The 16,374-nt window shown below is 46.9% G+C and overlaps 2 protein-coding genes across 2 annotated transcripts in view; both read left to right on the forward strand.

The window, feature by feature from the left end:
- The window catches only part of NDUFAF7 (NADH:ubiquinone oxidoreductase complex assembly factor 7), a 198,925-nt gene extending 196,003 nt beyond the window's left edge, over positions 1-2,922 (forward strand). The window contains exon 10 of the mRNA XM_075339703.1: positions 662-2,922. Coding sequence (XP_075195818.1) covers positions 662-862 — 201 coding nt within the window. The 3' untranslated portion in view covers positions 863-2,922. The remainder of the gene's footprint in view (positions 1-661) is intronic.
- Positions 2,923-3,689: 767 nt separating this feature from the next.
- On the forward strand, positions 3,690-15,407 carry LOC142297198 (uncharacterized). Its single transcript, XM_075341464.1, has 4 exons — positions 3,690-3,695; positions 3,846-3,957; positions 11,844-12,872; positions 15,178-15,407. The coding sequence occupies exons 1-4, from the start codon at positions 3,690-3,692 to the stop codon at positions 15,294-15,296; spliced, it is 1,266 nt and encodes a 421-aa protein (XP_075197579.1). The 3' UTR covers positions 15,297-15,407.
- Positions 15,408-16,374: the final 967 nt, after the last annotated feature.

The raw sequence follows: 16,374 nt of genomic DNA on the forward strand, positions 1-16,374 counted from the left end.
TTGACATCACTCTTGTAATGTCGCCTGGCATCAAGCCCAGGGGTTAGTAATAGAGAGGTGTCTATGAAACTCCCGCATTACTAACCCAGTCAGTTAAAAATGAAAACAAAACCCACGTACACAAACTATTTTTTCCTGTCTATTTGAATAAAGACTCCTCCACACTCCCTAATTCACTAATTTATTACCTTGGCAGGTTACCAAAAATAAATAATGTAAAAAAACGACGTGGGATGCCCTTGCTTTTTGATATGCAGCCAAAGTAAAACAGAGGGCTGCTGCCCGCACTTGTCTGTTTTTTCTGCACTGGTTATCAAAAATAGGGAGGACCCCATGTCATTTATTTTGTTCCCTATCCACATTTCTTTTTAGGGTAATTGTCCTGCTTTCACTCCCATTTTGCTACCTTTGCAGCCCCCCAGCTCTTACTATGACAATTTTAAAGCCAAAAAGTTCAGGTTCCCATTGACTTATATGGCGTTATAGGTTCTGGTCACGTCCGGGTGCCAAACCAAACTTTTAACTAAACTCCAGCAAACCCGAAAATCCATGAGATTGCTCATCCCTAGTCATAATGCTTAAATTTTATGCTACTAAATGTACACAATTATACAATTCAGTAAAAATGTTGTAATTTTTTTATATCTTTGTATTGTTTCAGGTTCTTCTGGAAAACAATAAAGATGTGACTACTCAACAACATTTAATACAAAGCTATGACGTTCTGATGAATCCATGTAAAATGGGACAGCGATTCAAATTTTTTTCCTTAATTTCACATAGTCGAATGGAAAGAAGCAGCACAAGCTCAACAGCAGATATTCACCCAGTAGCTGGATTTACCCAGTTACAATTCAATTGACTTGATGTCATGACTATAGTAAACTATCTTTGTGAACGATTTTAACCTCTTAGTAACTGAAACATATATTTACCTTAATGACCAGGCCTAATTTTTGTTTTTTTAAATCTTACTAGTGTCACTTTATGTGGTAATAAGTCTGCAACACTTAAACAGATCCCACTGATTCTGAGATTGTTTTTTCATGACACAATGTACCGTATTTTTCGGATAATAAGATGCACTTTTACCCCCCAAATTGTGGGGAAAATAGAGGTACGTCTTATAATCCGAATTTAGCTTACCGAGGAGCACTGCGGCGGTGGACCGGAGTCACAGAAGGCTGGTGCTGTCACTGACTGCAGCAGCGGAACCAGTGAAGCGATGCTGTCATTGTTGTGAGCTCTTAGTTGGGGTGTCACGGTGGTGCGAGGAGGGCGCCATGGATTTCCCTGCAAATGGCTGGGGAGGCAGGCGCCATGGATCTCGGAGCCGTGCTCTCCATCTGTGCCTGTGCTGCCTCCGACGCAATGGACTTCAGGAAAATGGCTGAAAAGGCGGCACATGCGCAGATTGAGATCTTAAAGAGCCAAGATCTCTATCTGCACATGCGCTGCCTCCACAGCCATTTTCCTGAAGTCCGTCGTGTCAGAGGCAGCGCAGGCGCAGATAGAGATTTTGGCTCTCTATGATCTCTGTCTGCACATAAGCTACTCATAAACTTCAAGATTCAATAAAATGGTGGACGCTCTTATTGAGGAGGACTGCATTTTCAATAAAATGGTGGACGCTCTTGTGAGGGCTGCATTTTAGTTATCCGTAGCAGGCGGAGACTATTTGGAGAAACAGGAGAGAGAGAAGAGCAATTCTCCTCCTCTGCAGGGCTGGATACTGAATGGTGGCGGCAACTACTGCAGAGCTGCCTTCAAAAAAAGAAAAATACCATACTGTATGGTAATAAAATATGCTAAAGAGCATGGAAATAGAGCAGCGGAGAGATAATGGCTTTTCCATGTCCACTAAAATGAACATATATGAAGCCAAGCCATTGCTGCAGAGAAAGGCATTAATGACTTTACAGGATCACTATCTTGGTGCTTCAGATTTATGAGGAGATGCGATCTTGCCATGCGCACAAAAACTAGAATCGCTCAAAAAATGCCCCAAGAATAAGATCCTGTGTTTCCACAAGTTTGTACTTGACAGCAGAAAGAAAAATGATTTTGAAATAGGCCAGATTGGGAATATGGATGAAGTCCTTCTAACCTTTGATGTGCCATCTAACAGGACTGTTAATGAAAAGAGTGCAAAAGCTGTAACAGTAAAAACCTTAGGACATGAAAAAAAACATATACCATTGTATAATGTTCATTTTCAAAAGGAAAAAAATGCCAAAAGAGGCTGTTGTTGAGGAAGTTGTTGTTGTGCATGTTCATGAGAAATTATCGATGGATGAACATGGAATGAGAGGTGTGGGTTGACAAAATGTGGTCCAAACGTCCTCGAGGGCTGCTCAATAAAACCTGCCCTGTTAGTGCAGGACCAGTTTAGAGCACACATTAGTGAAACCGCTAAAAAGATAGTTAAAGAAGGGAAGACTCATCTCGCTGTGATGTCAGGGGGGGCTTACCAACCCTTTGATGTTTCAATCAATAAAGGGTTTATGCAAGAAGAATGGAACAAATGGATGGCTACTGGCAATCACAATCTCACACCTTCTGGATGAATGAAGAGGCCCACTATCATTCAATTGTGTGAGTGGGTGAAAACATCATGGCAGTCAGTAAAGGATGAAACGGTGTGTATGAGGACAGTGAGGAAAGCAACAGCACTGACTGTGAGCAACTGAGATTCCTAGATGCTGACAGCAGTGATGAGGAATTCCTGGGGTTCCCTGACAACTAGAAGAGTGCCATATCTGAGGATTAAAACGTCCCCTTACATGTCATTCACACACATAGTTCATGTTACTTACAATGCTGTTGAGTATATATTGTTAAAATGTTTTTATTTTATTAAAATGTTTTAGCACACTTTGATTCAAAATATTTTTTTTTGTTATTTTCCTTCTCTAAAACCTAGGTGCCTCTTATAAAGTAAAAAATACAATACTTTGCTAGAGGTAAATTTAGGTCGATATTTTTTATTTGTGAAAGTATCAAAATTTGTACTTTTTCAAAATTTTTTTTTTTATATCCTTAAACCAGTTAGTTATGCTGTACAAAATAATTAATAAATATCTTCTCATATGTCTACTTTACATCTTTATTTCTCTAGTCCCTTCCACAACAGCATAGGAGGTTGTCTCTCCACGCCCTAATTGGGACAGGAAGCACAAGAGAAGTTAAAAGGACCCTCCCACCTCCCATAGCCAGTGTCTTTCCTGTCCCCATGGGGCATGGAGAGGTTTTATTTTTCTCCTATGCTGTGGTGGCCGGCGAACTGCAGTATAGATATTTTTTTTTTCCCCTACCTTAGCCGGGCAGTATCGGTCGGGCCTGCGCCGCTCCTCCCATACTGTTCCCTCACCCTGTGAGGGACCGCTGCTCCAGCCTTCCGGAGCTCCTCTGGGGTGATGCGGGCTGTGTAGCTCCCCAGCCGGCGCCATCCCTGAGCCGCCGGCCGCCTCCTGTATGCACGCTGCAGTACGACCCGGAAGTGCTACCGCGGGCGGGACTTCCGGTCTCGCGACTTCCGGTATGGGCACTTCCGGTCGTGGAGGCAGCGTGACAGACACGCCGTCGCTTCCACGGCCTGTCAGGGACCTGATGCGGGAGGCGGGGAACGTTCCCTGTCACTGGGGGGGGGGCAGGCCCTTCTACATAAAGGACACCCGGAAGACTTCAGAATGACGGTAAGGACTTCTACTGTGCTCCCTGACATGTCTTCCCTTGCATCTGCAGAGCCCAGTGTTCCCCCTGCCATAGTAAGTAAGGAGGGGGGTGGTCCCTCATGCATGGTCTCAGGCTCGTATTTATGGCTCCTTCTGGTCTGTGTTTTCCAGGAGGACAAGGCTGCTAAGAAATCTGACAAATGTGACAAGTCAGAGAAGTCTGAGAAATCCGATAACCCTGACCGCTATGAAAGGACTGAAAAGATTAAAAAGTGTCCAGTCTGTATAAAAAAGCTCCCTGCAGTCTGGGATAAGAAGCTTTGCTAACAGTGTACGGACTAGATTATTAGGGCTGAACAACCGTCCCTGGTAGACGATCTGCGGTCCATGATGAAACAGGAGATTCAGGCCTCACTAGCCTCCCTCCCTGCTACTGGCCCTTCTCCCCCAAAGAAAAGGAAACTCCAGTCAGCCCCGTCTGATCATGAGGATGCTGATTCCGCCTCGGAGGGTCCCGACGAAGGTTCTTCCTCCGGGAGGTCTGACCAGTCCTTCCTTTTCCCCTCAGAAGATTTGGGGGATCTTATTGGGGCGGTTAGGAGCACTATGGGGTTAGAGGAGGTGCAGGTTCTTCCCTCGGTCCAGGATGAAATGTTCGCTGGCCTGAAAACCGTCAAACAATTAGGGTTTCCGGTTCATGCCAATATTCTGGATGTTGTCTCTCAGGAATGGGAATTTCCTGAGAAGCGTTTCCGGGGTGACCCCAGGCGCCGTTTTCCCCTAGAGGCTTCTGGGTTGCATTGAGAGGTCCCCAAAGTGGATGTACAGGTGGCCAGGGTCGCTAAACAAACGGCGCTCCCCTTTGAAGATACTTCCCAGCTTAGAGATCAGATGGATAGGAAGGTAGAGGGCCTCATGAAGCGATCCTGGGAGGCATCGTCTTCTACCATTCAGGCCAATATTGCCTCCACTTGTGTCTCCCGGTCCCTACTTAGGTGGCTCGACCAGTTGGAGGCTCATATTTCCCAGGGTGCCCCTCGGGATGAGTTGCTGGAATCCCTTCCCTTACTTAGGAAAGCTACCAGTTTTTTGGCGGATACCTCGGTGGAGTCAGTCTGCCTGGCTGCCAGGAACTCGGTCTTGTCTAACTCTGCCAGACGTGTGCCCTCTGGCTTAAGGCCTGGAGTGGAGACTCCACCTCCAAAATGAGACTTTTCTCCCTTCCATTTAAAGGGGATTTGGTGTTTGGGCCTGCCCTGGATGACATTCTGGACAAGGCGAATGATCGTAAGGCCTTGCCAGATCCTAAACCCTCCAGGAAGCGGTCCTTTCGTTCCCCGATGCCTCAGGCCTCCCAGCCCAGGGGGAAAGGGAAGTCGGGCCGGTGGAGCTATCCTAAGGGAAGAGGGAGAAACATTCTCATCCCTTCCCATCAACAACGTCCTCAGCAGGACAAACCGTGACTCGGCTCGGGTAGGGGGACGACTCTCGGCCTTTCTTCCCCAGTGGCAGTCCATCACCACCTGCCAATGGGTCCTGAAGATCGTCTCCGAGGGTCTATTGATAGAATTCATCCCCCCCCCCTCTACCAGGCCTCCGAGTCACGGCTCTGGCGTCACAGGGTTCGCAGGCCCTCCTGTACTCAAAGATTCAGGAGCTAATGCACTCGGGGGTCGTTTCCTCAGTCCCGAGTCAGGAAGAAGGGGTAGGCCACTACTCCCGTCTCTTCCTTGTCAAAAAGCCGTCTGGCGACGTCCGGATTATCATCAATCTGAAGCGTCTCAACCGGCAGGTCAGATACCGGCGTTTCAAGATGGAGTCTGTGAAATCGGCTATCCCACTGATAGGTCTGCACCACCAGATGGCCTCAATAGACCTGAAGGACGCCTACTTCCATGTGCCCATCCATCCGTGTCACAGGCAATACCTCAAGTTTGCGGTTCTGTACGGGGAGGAGGTGCTTCATTTCCAATTCAATGTACTTCCCTTCGGGATCTCCTCGGCTCCAAGGATCTTTTCAAAGATCATGGCAGAGGTGGTCGCCTTCATACGATTGCAAGGTGTCTGTCTGGTTCCGTATTTGGACGACTTTCTTCTCGTGGCTCCCTCCGCTCAGACCCTCCGGAGCCATGTGGAGAAGTCGTTAAGCATTCTTCATTCCTTGGGCTGGATCCCCAATCTCAAGAAGTCCCAGCTGCAACCCTCCTCCACTCTGCGGTTTCTCGGGGTGCTGCTGCACTCCGACAGACAGGTATCCTTTCTCACGGGAGACCACAGGTTGACCCTGCTAACCAAAATCTCAACGCTTCGCCGACAGGCTCGCCCGACCCTTCGAGCGGCTATGTCGGCTCTAGGTTCTATGACGTCCTGCATTCCCTCAGTCATGTGGGCTCAGGCCCACTCTCGTCTACAGGATCATATCCTGGCGCATTGGGACAGACTCCCTCCCTGAACAAACGGTTTCGCCTCTCAGGGACCGTCTCCTCATCCCTTCTCTGGTGGCTGCGTCCCAACAACCTGAAGGTGGGAGTTGCCTGGACTCGGACGCCCCTGGTTACACTAACAACCGATGCCAGCCTGCGGGGATGGGGTGCTATGGTGGCAAACTCCCCATTTCAGGGGGTCTGGAGTCCTTATGTCAGCTCCCAATTCTCCAACTACCGGGAGCTCAGGGCGGTCAGGGAAGCCCTCCTTGCTGCTCAGGATCTCGTCCGGGACACTCACGTCCTGGTCTACTCAGACAATGTCACCACAGTGGCACATCTCCGCCATCAGGGCAGTACAAGATAGGGCGCCCTGAAGTCTGTGTCATCTTGGATCTTCCACTGGTCAGAACGGTCCCTGCTATCCCTTTCTGCAGTCCATCTAAAGGGATCCCTAAACCTTCAAGCAGATTTCCTGAGTCGTCGGGATGTTCACCCAGGGGAGTGGAGCCTGGACCAAGCAGTGTTCTGCTCTCTGGTGGCAAGGTGGGGTACTCCAGAAGTAGACCTCTTTGCTTCAGCAGGAAATCGCAAGGTCGCAACATTTTTCTCCCTGAACCCTCGGGACAATGCGTTGGGGGTGGACGCCTTCTGCCACAATTGGTCCTTTTGCCTCGCCTACGCCTTCCCCCCAATTCCTCTTCTCGCACGAACCCTGAGGAAGATCAGAGACGACGGAGCTGCAACTATCCTGGTAGCTCCTCTGTGGCCGCGGCGGAGTTGGTACAGCCTGATCCTGACTCTCGGGATCGACGGACCGGTCCTCCTGGGTTCAGACCCCAGTTTACTGTCTCAGGGTCCGATATTCCACCCGGACCCCCAGAAACTCAAGTTGGCTGCCTGGCTTCTGAGGCCCAGGTACTGAAGGCCCAAGGACTTTCTGACAAGGTCGTGGCTACTCTACAGAACAACCGTAAACCAGTGACTAATAGTATTTACAATAAAATCTGGATGAGATTTTCCTCCTGGTGTGGTTCTCGGCCTCCTGACCCGCTCCGGCCTAACATTGCGCAGATTCTCGACTTCCTCCAGAGTGGATTGGACTTAGGCCTTCGGCCCAGCACTCTGAAGGTGCAGGTCTCGGCACTCAGTGCAGTCTTTGACACGGCTCTGGCAGATCATCGCTGGATCCGCCGTTTCTTCGTGTCCGCTAGTAGGCTCTGTCCGCGGCAGAGGGTCCTGACACCTTGCTGGGATCTCAATGTGGTCCTTACCGGACTATCTCAGTCGCCCTTTGAGCCTCTGTCCTCCTGTAGCATCCGTTCTCTCGCTTACAAGACTGCCTTTCTCGTGGCTATTACGTCCACTCGGAGAGTCGGGGAACTTCAAGCATTGTCTATTCGGGAGCCTTACCTGACCGTCAGAGATGACAGCATGGTCTTTCAGCTGGACCCTTCCTTCCTTCCCAAAGTGGTTTCGGATTTTCACCGTTCTCAGTCCATCGTCCTGCCTTCCTTCTGTCAGCATCCTAGGACTCCGGGGGAGGAAGTGTTCCATTCTTTGAACGTTCATCGGACAGTGTTGCGCTACCTAGATGTTACTGCACCTTGGCGTATTGATCATAGCCTATTTATCCAGCCCTTTGGTCGAAATAAGGGCAAGAAGGTGGCTAAGAGTACCGTCGCCAACTGGATTGTGCGGGCCATTAGAGACGCCTACCTCGCTCAGCATCTGTCTCCGCTTCCGGATTTACAGCGCACTCCACCAGAGCTACCTCTGTCTCCTGGGCTGAACGGGCAGGGGTTTCTCCTGAGCAGATCTGCAAGGCAGCTACGTGGTCTTCCCTCCATACTTTCAAGAAGCATTATCGTTTGGATCTGGATTCCAACAGGGATTTGGCTTTTGGCAAGAAGGTCCTGCAGGCTGTGGTCCCCCCCTAGGTATCAATTCGTTGGTATTCCTCCTATGCTGTCGTGGAAGGGACTAGAGAAATAAGAATTATTCTTACCGTTAATTCGGTTTCTAGGACCTTCCACGACAGCACGTAATTCCCACCCTTATCCTCGATATTCCTGGATGTGTTGTACTTCTCATATGCTATGGGTTCTTTGTAAGACACTGGCTATGGGAGGTGGGAGGGTCCTTTTAACCTCTCTTGTGCTTCCTGTCCCAATTAGGGCGTGGAGAGACAACCTCCTATGCTGTCGTGGAAGGTCCTAGAAACCGAATTAACGGTAAGAATAATTCTTATTTTTTTTAACCCCTTAATGACCGCGGGCAGTAATTTTACGTCCTAGCGGTCATAATGTTACTGCCCGCGGTCTGCCGAGAATCGTTATCTGCTCGTGCCGTTTAACCCCTGAAATGGCGCTGTCAATATGTGACAGCGCCATTATAAGCGCGATCGCGGTAAACTTTTACTTACCGCCCGATACCGGAAGTCACATGACGTGATCACGTGACTTCCGGTAGTTGTCATGGTAGCACAGGGTCATGTGATGACTCGTGTACTACACATGAATTGCTTTCACTTTCACTTGGCCCGCAGCCAAGTGAAAAAGAAAGTGAGCGTATCTGCTGTTTACAGCTGTGTAGCTGTGATCAGCAGATAGTGCAGAGCGATCGGATTGCTGATCGCTATAGCCCGCTAGGGGGACTAGTAAAATAAAAAAAAAGTAAAAAATTTTTTATTAAAAACAAAAACCTAAAAGTTCAAATCACCCCCCATTGGCACCATTGAAAATTAAAGGGTTAAAAAATATACACACATTTGGTATTGCCGCGTTCAAAAACGCCCGATCTAGCAAAATATAAAATCAATTAATCTGATCAGTAAACGGCGTAGCGGCAAAAAAAATTCCAAACGCCAAAATGACGGGTTTTTTTGTCGCCACAACTTTTGCGCAAAATGCAATAACAGGCAATCAAAACATAGCATCTGCGCAAAAATGGTACCGTTAAAAACGTCAGCTCGAGACGAAAAAAATAAGCCGCCACTGAGCCATAGATCCCAAAAAATGAGAACGCTACGGGTCACAGAATATGGCGTAAAACGTGCGCCACTTTTTTCGGACAAACTTCCGATTTTTTTTTTAAGCCCTTATATAAAAGTAAACCTATACATGTTTTGTGTCTACGAACTCGCACTGACCTGAAGCATCACACCCACACATCAGTTTTACCATATAGTGAACACAGTGAATAAAATATCTCTAAAACAATAGCGCTATTGCAATTTTTTTCACAATTTTTCTGCATTTGGAATTTTTTTGCCATTTTCCAGTACACTATATGGTAAATCTTATGGTTTCATTTAAAAGTACAGCTCGTTCAGCAAAAAATGAGCCCTCACATGACCTTATTGACTGAAAAATAAAAAAGTTGCGACTCTCAGAAGAAGAATGGCGAAAAAAAAAACGGAAAGCGAAAAATCGGCCGGTCGTGAAGGGGTTAAATTTCATTTTATTTGATTAGGTTGTTAGAAGGGTTAATAATTTAGCAGTAATTTGTCATTGTTCAAGAAAATCACAAAACCTGTTTCTTTAGGGATCTATTCAGATTTAAATGGACTTTAGGGGGTCATATACCGTATATACAGTGCCTTGCGAAAATATTCGGCTCCCTTGAATTTTTTAACTTTTTTCCACATTTCAAACTTCAATCATAAAAGTAAAAATTTTAATGTTATGGTGAAGAATCAACAAGTAGTACACAATTATGAAGTTAAACGAAATTTATTGCTTATTTTAAACTTTTTAAAAAAAATTAATAACTGAAAAGTGGGGCGTGCAATATTATTCATCCCCTTTAAGTTAATACTTTGTAGCACCACCTTTTGTTGCGATTACAGCCACAAGTCGCTTAGGGGTAGGTGACTTTCAGTTTTACACATCGAGAGACTGAAATTCTTGCCCATAATTCCTTTGCAAATAGCTCGAGCTGAGTGAGGTTGGATGGAGAGCATTTGTGAACAGCAGTTTTCAGTTCTTTCCACAGATTCTCGATAGGATTTAGGTCTGGACTTTGACTTGGCCAACACCTGGATATGTTTATTTGTGAACCATTCCATTGTAGATTTTGCTTTATGTTTGGGATCAATGTCTTGTTGGAAGACAAATCTCCGTCCCAGTCTCAGGTCTTTTGCAGACTCCAACAGGTTTTCTTCAAGAATGGTCCAGTATTTGGCTCCATCCATCTTCCCATCAATTTTAACCATCTTCCCTGTCCCTACTGAAGAAAAGCAGGCCCAAACCATGATGTTGCCACCACCATGTTTGACAGTGGGGATGGTGTGTTCAGGGTGATGAGCTGTGTTGCTTTTACGCCAAATAGTTCGATTTTGGTTTCATCTGACCGGAGCACCTTCTTCCACATGTTTGGTGTGTCTCCCAGGTGGCTTATGGCAAACTTTAAATGACACTTTTTATGGATATCTTTGACAAATGGCTTTCACCTTGCCACTCTTCCATAAAGGCCAGATTTGTGCAGTGTACAACTCATTGTTGCCCTATGGACAGTCTCTCCCACCTCAGCTGTAGATCTTTGCAGTTCATCCAGAGTGATCATGGGCCTCTTGGCTGCATCTCTGATCAGTCTTCTCCTTGTTTGAGATGAAAGTTTGGACAGACGGCCGGCCGGCCGGGTCTTGGTAGATTTACAGTGGTATGATACTCCTTCCATTTCAATATGATCGCTTGCACAGTGCTCCTTGGGATGTTTAAAGTTTTGGAAATCTTTTTGTAACCAAATCCGGCTTTAAACTTCTCCACAATAGTATCACGGACCTGCCTTTTCTGTTCCTGTGCTTTAGAGTACTTTCACACTTGCGTTGTTTTCCTTCCGTTACAATCCGCCCTTTTGGAAAACAGCGGAATCCGTTAACGGATTCCGCTGTTTCCCATAGATTTGTATGGGTGACGGATTGTGCCAAAAGGACCTGCGTCGCTTCCGCTGGGCGACGCTCTGTTGCTTCCACCCAGCAGGAGGAACGCAGCATGTAATGTTGTTTTGAGCAGCGGAATCCTCAGGATTTCACTACGCATGCTTTTTTTTTTTTTAAATCACAAACTTTATTTTGTCTCGCAGTGGCCGAACGTTCAGCTGAGCGCTCACCCGCCGGCATGCTTGGCCGCCGGCAAGTGAGAGCGCTCAGCTGAGCGCCCGTCGGCATGCTCGGCCGCCGGCAAATGAGAGCGCTCAGCTGAGCGCTCGCTCGCCGGCATGCCTGGCCGCCGGCAAGTGACAGCGCTCAGCTGAGCGCTCGCCCGCCGGCATGCCCGGCCGCCGGCAAGTGACAGCGCTCAACTGAGCCACCGGCCGTCGGCTATTAAGAGCGATCAGCTGCCGGTAAAACTGTAAAGAAAAAAAAAAGAAAAAAAGCTTTCCGTTGTTTTGTACGATCCGTAGCATCCATTGTGCCACTATATGCAACGCATCCATTGCATCCGTAACACAACGCAATGCTACGGAAGCCGTCCAATGCAAGTGTGAAACTAGCCTTAAACAGAACATTGAGACTATCACAGAGCAGGTGCAGTTATACGGAGACTTGATTACACACAGGTGGCTTTTATTTATCATCAGTCATTTAGGACAACATTGGATCATTCAGAGATCCTCAATGAACTTCTGGAGTGAGTTTGCTGCACTGAAAGTAAAGGTCCACACAAAGAGCCTCATGGTCATAGCTTAGCTATGACCATGAGGCTCTTTGTGTGGATATTGATTTTCTGTGTGTTTTTCACAGTTTGGCCGTGGTTCATCATGGACTTTAGGACACGTGACCAGACGTGGCTCCTAGAACTCGACAGAGCATTTAAAGATGGGAGTAATACCACTCCAGAGGGTGTGGATGATGGAATTAAAGAGAGGATTTTTAAATATAAGGGTATTCTTAGGAAAAGGACCCGCATGTGGTGGAACAAATCATTTTTAGAGAAATATCTAGAAAAAGATCTCATCCCCAGGGGATTAAGAATCCAGATCTTCCCTTCCTACGGGGTAGAAGATCCGGAATTCAAAAAAGAATGGGAGTTGCTGTCCGGCACGTGCTCCCGTGGCTACATGAAACTCCTAATCAAATCTAACATTCAATCTTTAAAGGAGTATGAACAAGAGATGGAGGAACTTCAGGCTTCAATTTCTCGCGAATTACCTCACGAGTCCTTCTCTGCACTTGAGGATGAGTTGAAGCAGCTGGTCGAAAAATGGGATAAGGAGGTTAGGGACTTGAAGTTTAAAAAGTTGCAGAGAGACCTGGGCGACTTTAACAATAATAGGATGTACCGATGGAAGTCAGCGGGCGGCAGATCCAGGCCTCCATTCAGGTCTGGATCTGCATCCCGCTCCCGTTCAACCTCCCTGCAATCAGGAATTTCTGATATCGAATCTATAGGAGAAACAGCTAACTTGGCTGGTACTTCGGAGACCTATACCATCAATACAAGGGGTAGGAATCGACTCAATCCCCCTCTAAAAAACCAGACAAAAGGGAAACCAGCTAAAAAGTCGAATGCCCTGGAGGTAATTAACCTCTCTAGTCATAAATTAACACAATACCAACTTGAAGTGCTTTCTAGGGGGTTAAATTTTGTTCCGACTAATTGTTTCAACCTATTCACTGCAGTGAAGGACCTGCATCTCTTCGCGAGAAAGCTGATCCTCAAGAAACTACACCATCGGAGTCACGGAGGGGACGGATTGGATAGCACTCTTGAGAGGGAGGCCCTTCAAGTACTCAATGACTTATTGGAGGAACAGAATGTTCAAACTCAAGGTAACTTCCCATTGGATATCTACCCTAAGTCATCAAGATTTCCCCCCTTGTCCTTATGTGCGGCGGTGGATATTTTCACCAAAGTAGTGACTAAAGACTTCACAAAAATTACCACTCAGAGACGGGGTGACAATTTGAGCCATAACCATCGCTTGGCAATTAAACAACTACAATCACTCTCTGATGTGGTAATTAAGCCATCGGACAAGGGGGGTAATATTGTTATTTGGCCTTGTAGCAAATACGAGAAAGAGGCGTATAGGCAACTTAAAAATCGGGAAACTTACCAAAGATTGGATTTCAATCCGCTTCCCCGATTTTTGGCTGCACTATCAATTATTCTACAGCGAGCGTTGGATGAGGGCATAATCAATAAAAAAATTTATGATGGCCTTCTCACTGTGTCCCCGAAAATACCGACTTTTTACCTCCTGCCCAAGATCCACAAAGATCCCCTTGACCCACCTGGACGTCCCATAGTGTCCGGCATTGAGGGATTGAGTAACCCAATATGTAAATTTTTGGACCACTATTTAAAACCTTTGGTGGAAACTCTTCCCTCATATGTCCGTGACACTACGGACGTCCTGAATAGGGTCGATGGGATATTTGTGGATCCTGGAGTACTCTTGGTCACGACTGACGTCGAATCTTTGTACACTTGTATTTCACATGATGATGGCCTCGCCGCTGTCCGCTTCTTCCTGGGGATGACCAATTTGGATTCGCATCTATTAGAATTGATCCTCGAGCTCCTTTGCTTTGTCCTGACGCACATTTTTTTTTTTTTTTTTTTTTTTTTTTTTAAAGATTTTTTCTATCTACAGACCCGCGGCACAGCCATGGGGGCGGCCTGTGCGCCCTCGTACGCCAACCTCTTCCTGGGTTTCTGGGAGAGGGGAATTTTTGGCGACGGGGGCGTGCGGGCATCCGACCATGTGCTGTGCTGGATGAGGTATATTGATGACATTTTGTTTTTGTGGCAGGGCACAGCCGACGAGCTCGAGGATTTCATCAAGGACCTAAATCATAACCCATACAATATCAAACTCACTTATTCATTTCATCATAGTAGGGTCGATTTCCTGGACATCAGTCTGGAGTTAGACCAACACAGGGTTGTCCAGACTGATGTATTCAGAAAGTCGACCTCAGTTAATTCATTGTTACATGCATCATCGGCACATAATTACTCAACCATCAAAGCAATACCTATTGGTCAATTCCTCAGGATGAGGCGGATATGTTCGACGGAGGCAAATTTTCGGCGCCAGGCGGATGATTTAAAAGAGAGATTTCGCGATCGGGGATACAGTGGGAGGGCCATCAAGAATGGCTACAATCGTGCCATTCAAAACACCAGGGGACAGCTTTTGCTCCCATCCAAACCCAGAAAGACAGACAACACTATTAGATTCATTTCCACTTATAATCAACAATGGGGGAGGATGCGTGATATTCTGCTGAAACACTGGCCCATTCTACAGGCTGAACCAGCGCTTAAGGATTACCTTCCCGACGTCCCTTCCATGACATCTAGGAGATCTAGAAACCTCCGTGATCTGTTGGTACGTAGCCATTATGTCCCACCACCCTCGAACTTCTTTGGAGTTACTACACCTAGGAGGGGGTGCACCCCATGTGGTCACTGTGTTGCGTGTATTAACATTAGGAGGGGGAATACTTTCTCCTCCGCTGATGGCTCACAGGTCTTTCAGATCAAGGAATATATATCATGCCACACGACCCATGTCGTTTATTATGCGACATGTGAATGTTCCTTGATCTATATTGGGCTGACCACGCGGGAGCTACGTGTCCGCACACGCGAACACGTGAGGGACATATGTGGATCAAAGACAGTCACGGATGTTTCAACATTAAAAACCTTACCAAGACATTTTAGAGCCGTACATCAATCAAGTCCTAGATCCCTAAAGATTCTTGGTATAGACGTGATACATGGAGGGATCAGAGGAGGAAACCTGAAAAAACGCCTAGCACAGACCGAGACCCGTTGGATCTCGACTCTGGGTACACTTACCCCAATGGGTTTAAATGAATCCATTAGCTACGCCCCGTTCCTGTAATCCACATGCGGATCCTAAATATGACCCTTCTGGGCTTCATTCTCCTTGACTCTTGAACTTCCTTACGTTTGAATTGAATACGTATCAGGAGTCCGGAGTCTGATGTCTGGGATTAAGAAATGAATTATGACCCTTTTATCCTCTCTCATATACGTATTGTTTTTAAATATTTTATCTGCTGTACACATTGTCATTTTTGTCTTTTTCATTATTAGGTTCATTCTCATCATTCCATCTTTCTATCTATGCGGTGTTCAGGACATCATTCAACTCAGTGACCAAGAATTGCAAATTCGTTTTGATGGAGAACTTTCCACCATCGTTGCGACTCTGATTTATTAATGTACCTTATTGACCAACCTCTCCTTGTCCCTCTCCCCTTCCCTCCTCCCTCCCTCCCCCCCTTTTTTGCCCCCCTCCCCCCCCCTTCGCCCTCCCTTTCCTTTTTCCCTCCTCCCCACACCCCCCCCCCTCTTTCTCCATAATAGATAGATTTGGCATTCTCCTACAAATAGACACATGTGACTATATGAATTCCCTCCCCCCCCCCCCCCCACTCTCCCTTTATTGGTACTAATTTATGTCGTTTAATAATATGGTGGATATTCCCCACTTCATTTTTTTATCTTGTACATTCTTGACCTGATGGTAATAATAATTGTATTGGTTGATTACACTTTGTATTTAATCTAACTAATATAAGCTTTTTTACATTTTTGTATTAGCCTTCCTTTTGTAACTGGTAAGGCAAATGATGGGATACTTTTTTGCGATCCAAACTATGATTCCCACAGATGCCATTTTTCCATTTTGAGTGACTGTCACGCTTATTGGTGGTGACGCGTCCCCCTCTGAGCTTGTTGACAAATGAACTCGATGATGTATGCCCCCTGTGGGAACCTATAAGGATCATATGCCCCTTTAAGCACACAGGCGTATTACTGAATAAATGGGGTAGGATAAATTTTGAGAGAAACATAATCTTTATTAAGATGTGTCCCATCTTTGCCTTTCTCAGTCCGCCATTAGGGGGGGCGCGGTTTGTATGTGACGCCCATTGGACCACACTGTACCGTACGGGTGCTTCCTGGTTCTGTTTGGCGCTTCGCATCTTCCGTGTCCCCCCTGTTGCTTGGGAGCCGTGACGCCGCGCTCTCTTCAGCGTGTCCCGCGCATGCGCATTCGTGCGCTGCCCGGGAGTGCGCTGTGCGGCTGCGCTGGCGTCCTTGACTCCCCTGGCTTCCGGTCGCGTGACTCATATCACGTGACCGGGTGGCGGATATTCAAAAGGACGGCGCGGTCTCCTTCTCACTGCACTTACTCCTCCCGGAAGAAGCGGTGTTTGCCGCGAAACGGCCGTCGGAGGTCCCCTCTGGCTTGGCCTGGATCCCCCTAACCACCACTGTACTTAG

Source organism: Anomaloglossus baeobatrachus, chromosome 3 (genome assembly GCF_048569485.1).
Source record: "Anomaloglossus baeobatrachus isolate aAnoBae1 chromosome 3, aAnoBae1.hap1, whole genome shotgun sequence".
Classification (NCBI taxonomy): Eukaryota; Metazoa; Chordata; class Amphibia; order Anura; family Aromobatidae; genus Anomaloglossus; species Anomaloglossus baeobatrachus.

Coding starts and splice junctions, on each gene's coding strand:
- LOC142297198 (XM_075341464.1), top strand. Junction 3,958..11,843: donor GATTAAAAAGTGTCCAGTCT/GTATAAAAAAGC, acceptor TGTTTTTCACAG/TTTGGCCGTGGTTCATCATG. Junction 12,873..15,177: donor ACAGAATGTTCAAACTCAAG/GTAACTTCCCAT, acceptor TTTCATTATTAG/GTTCATTCTCATCATTCCAT.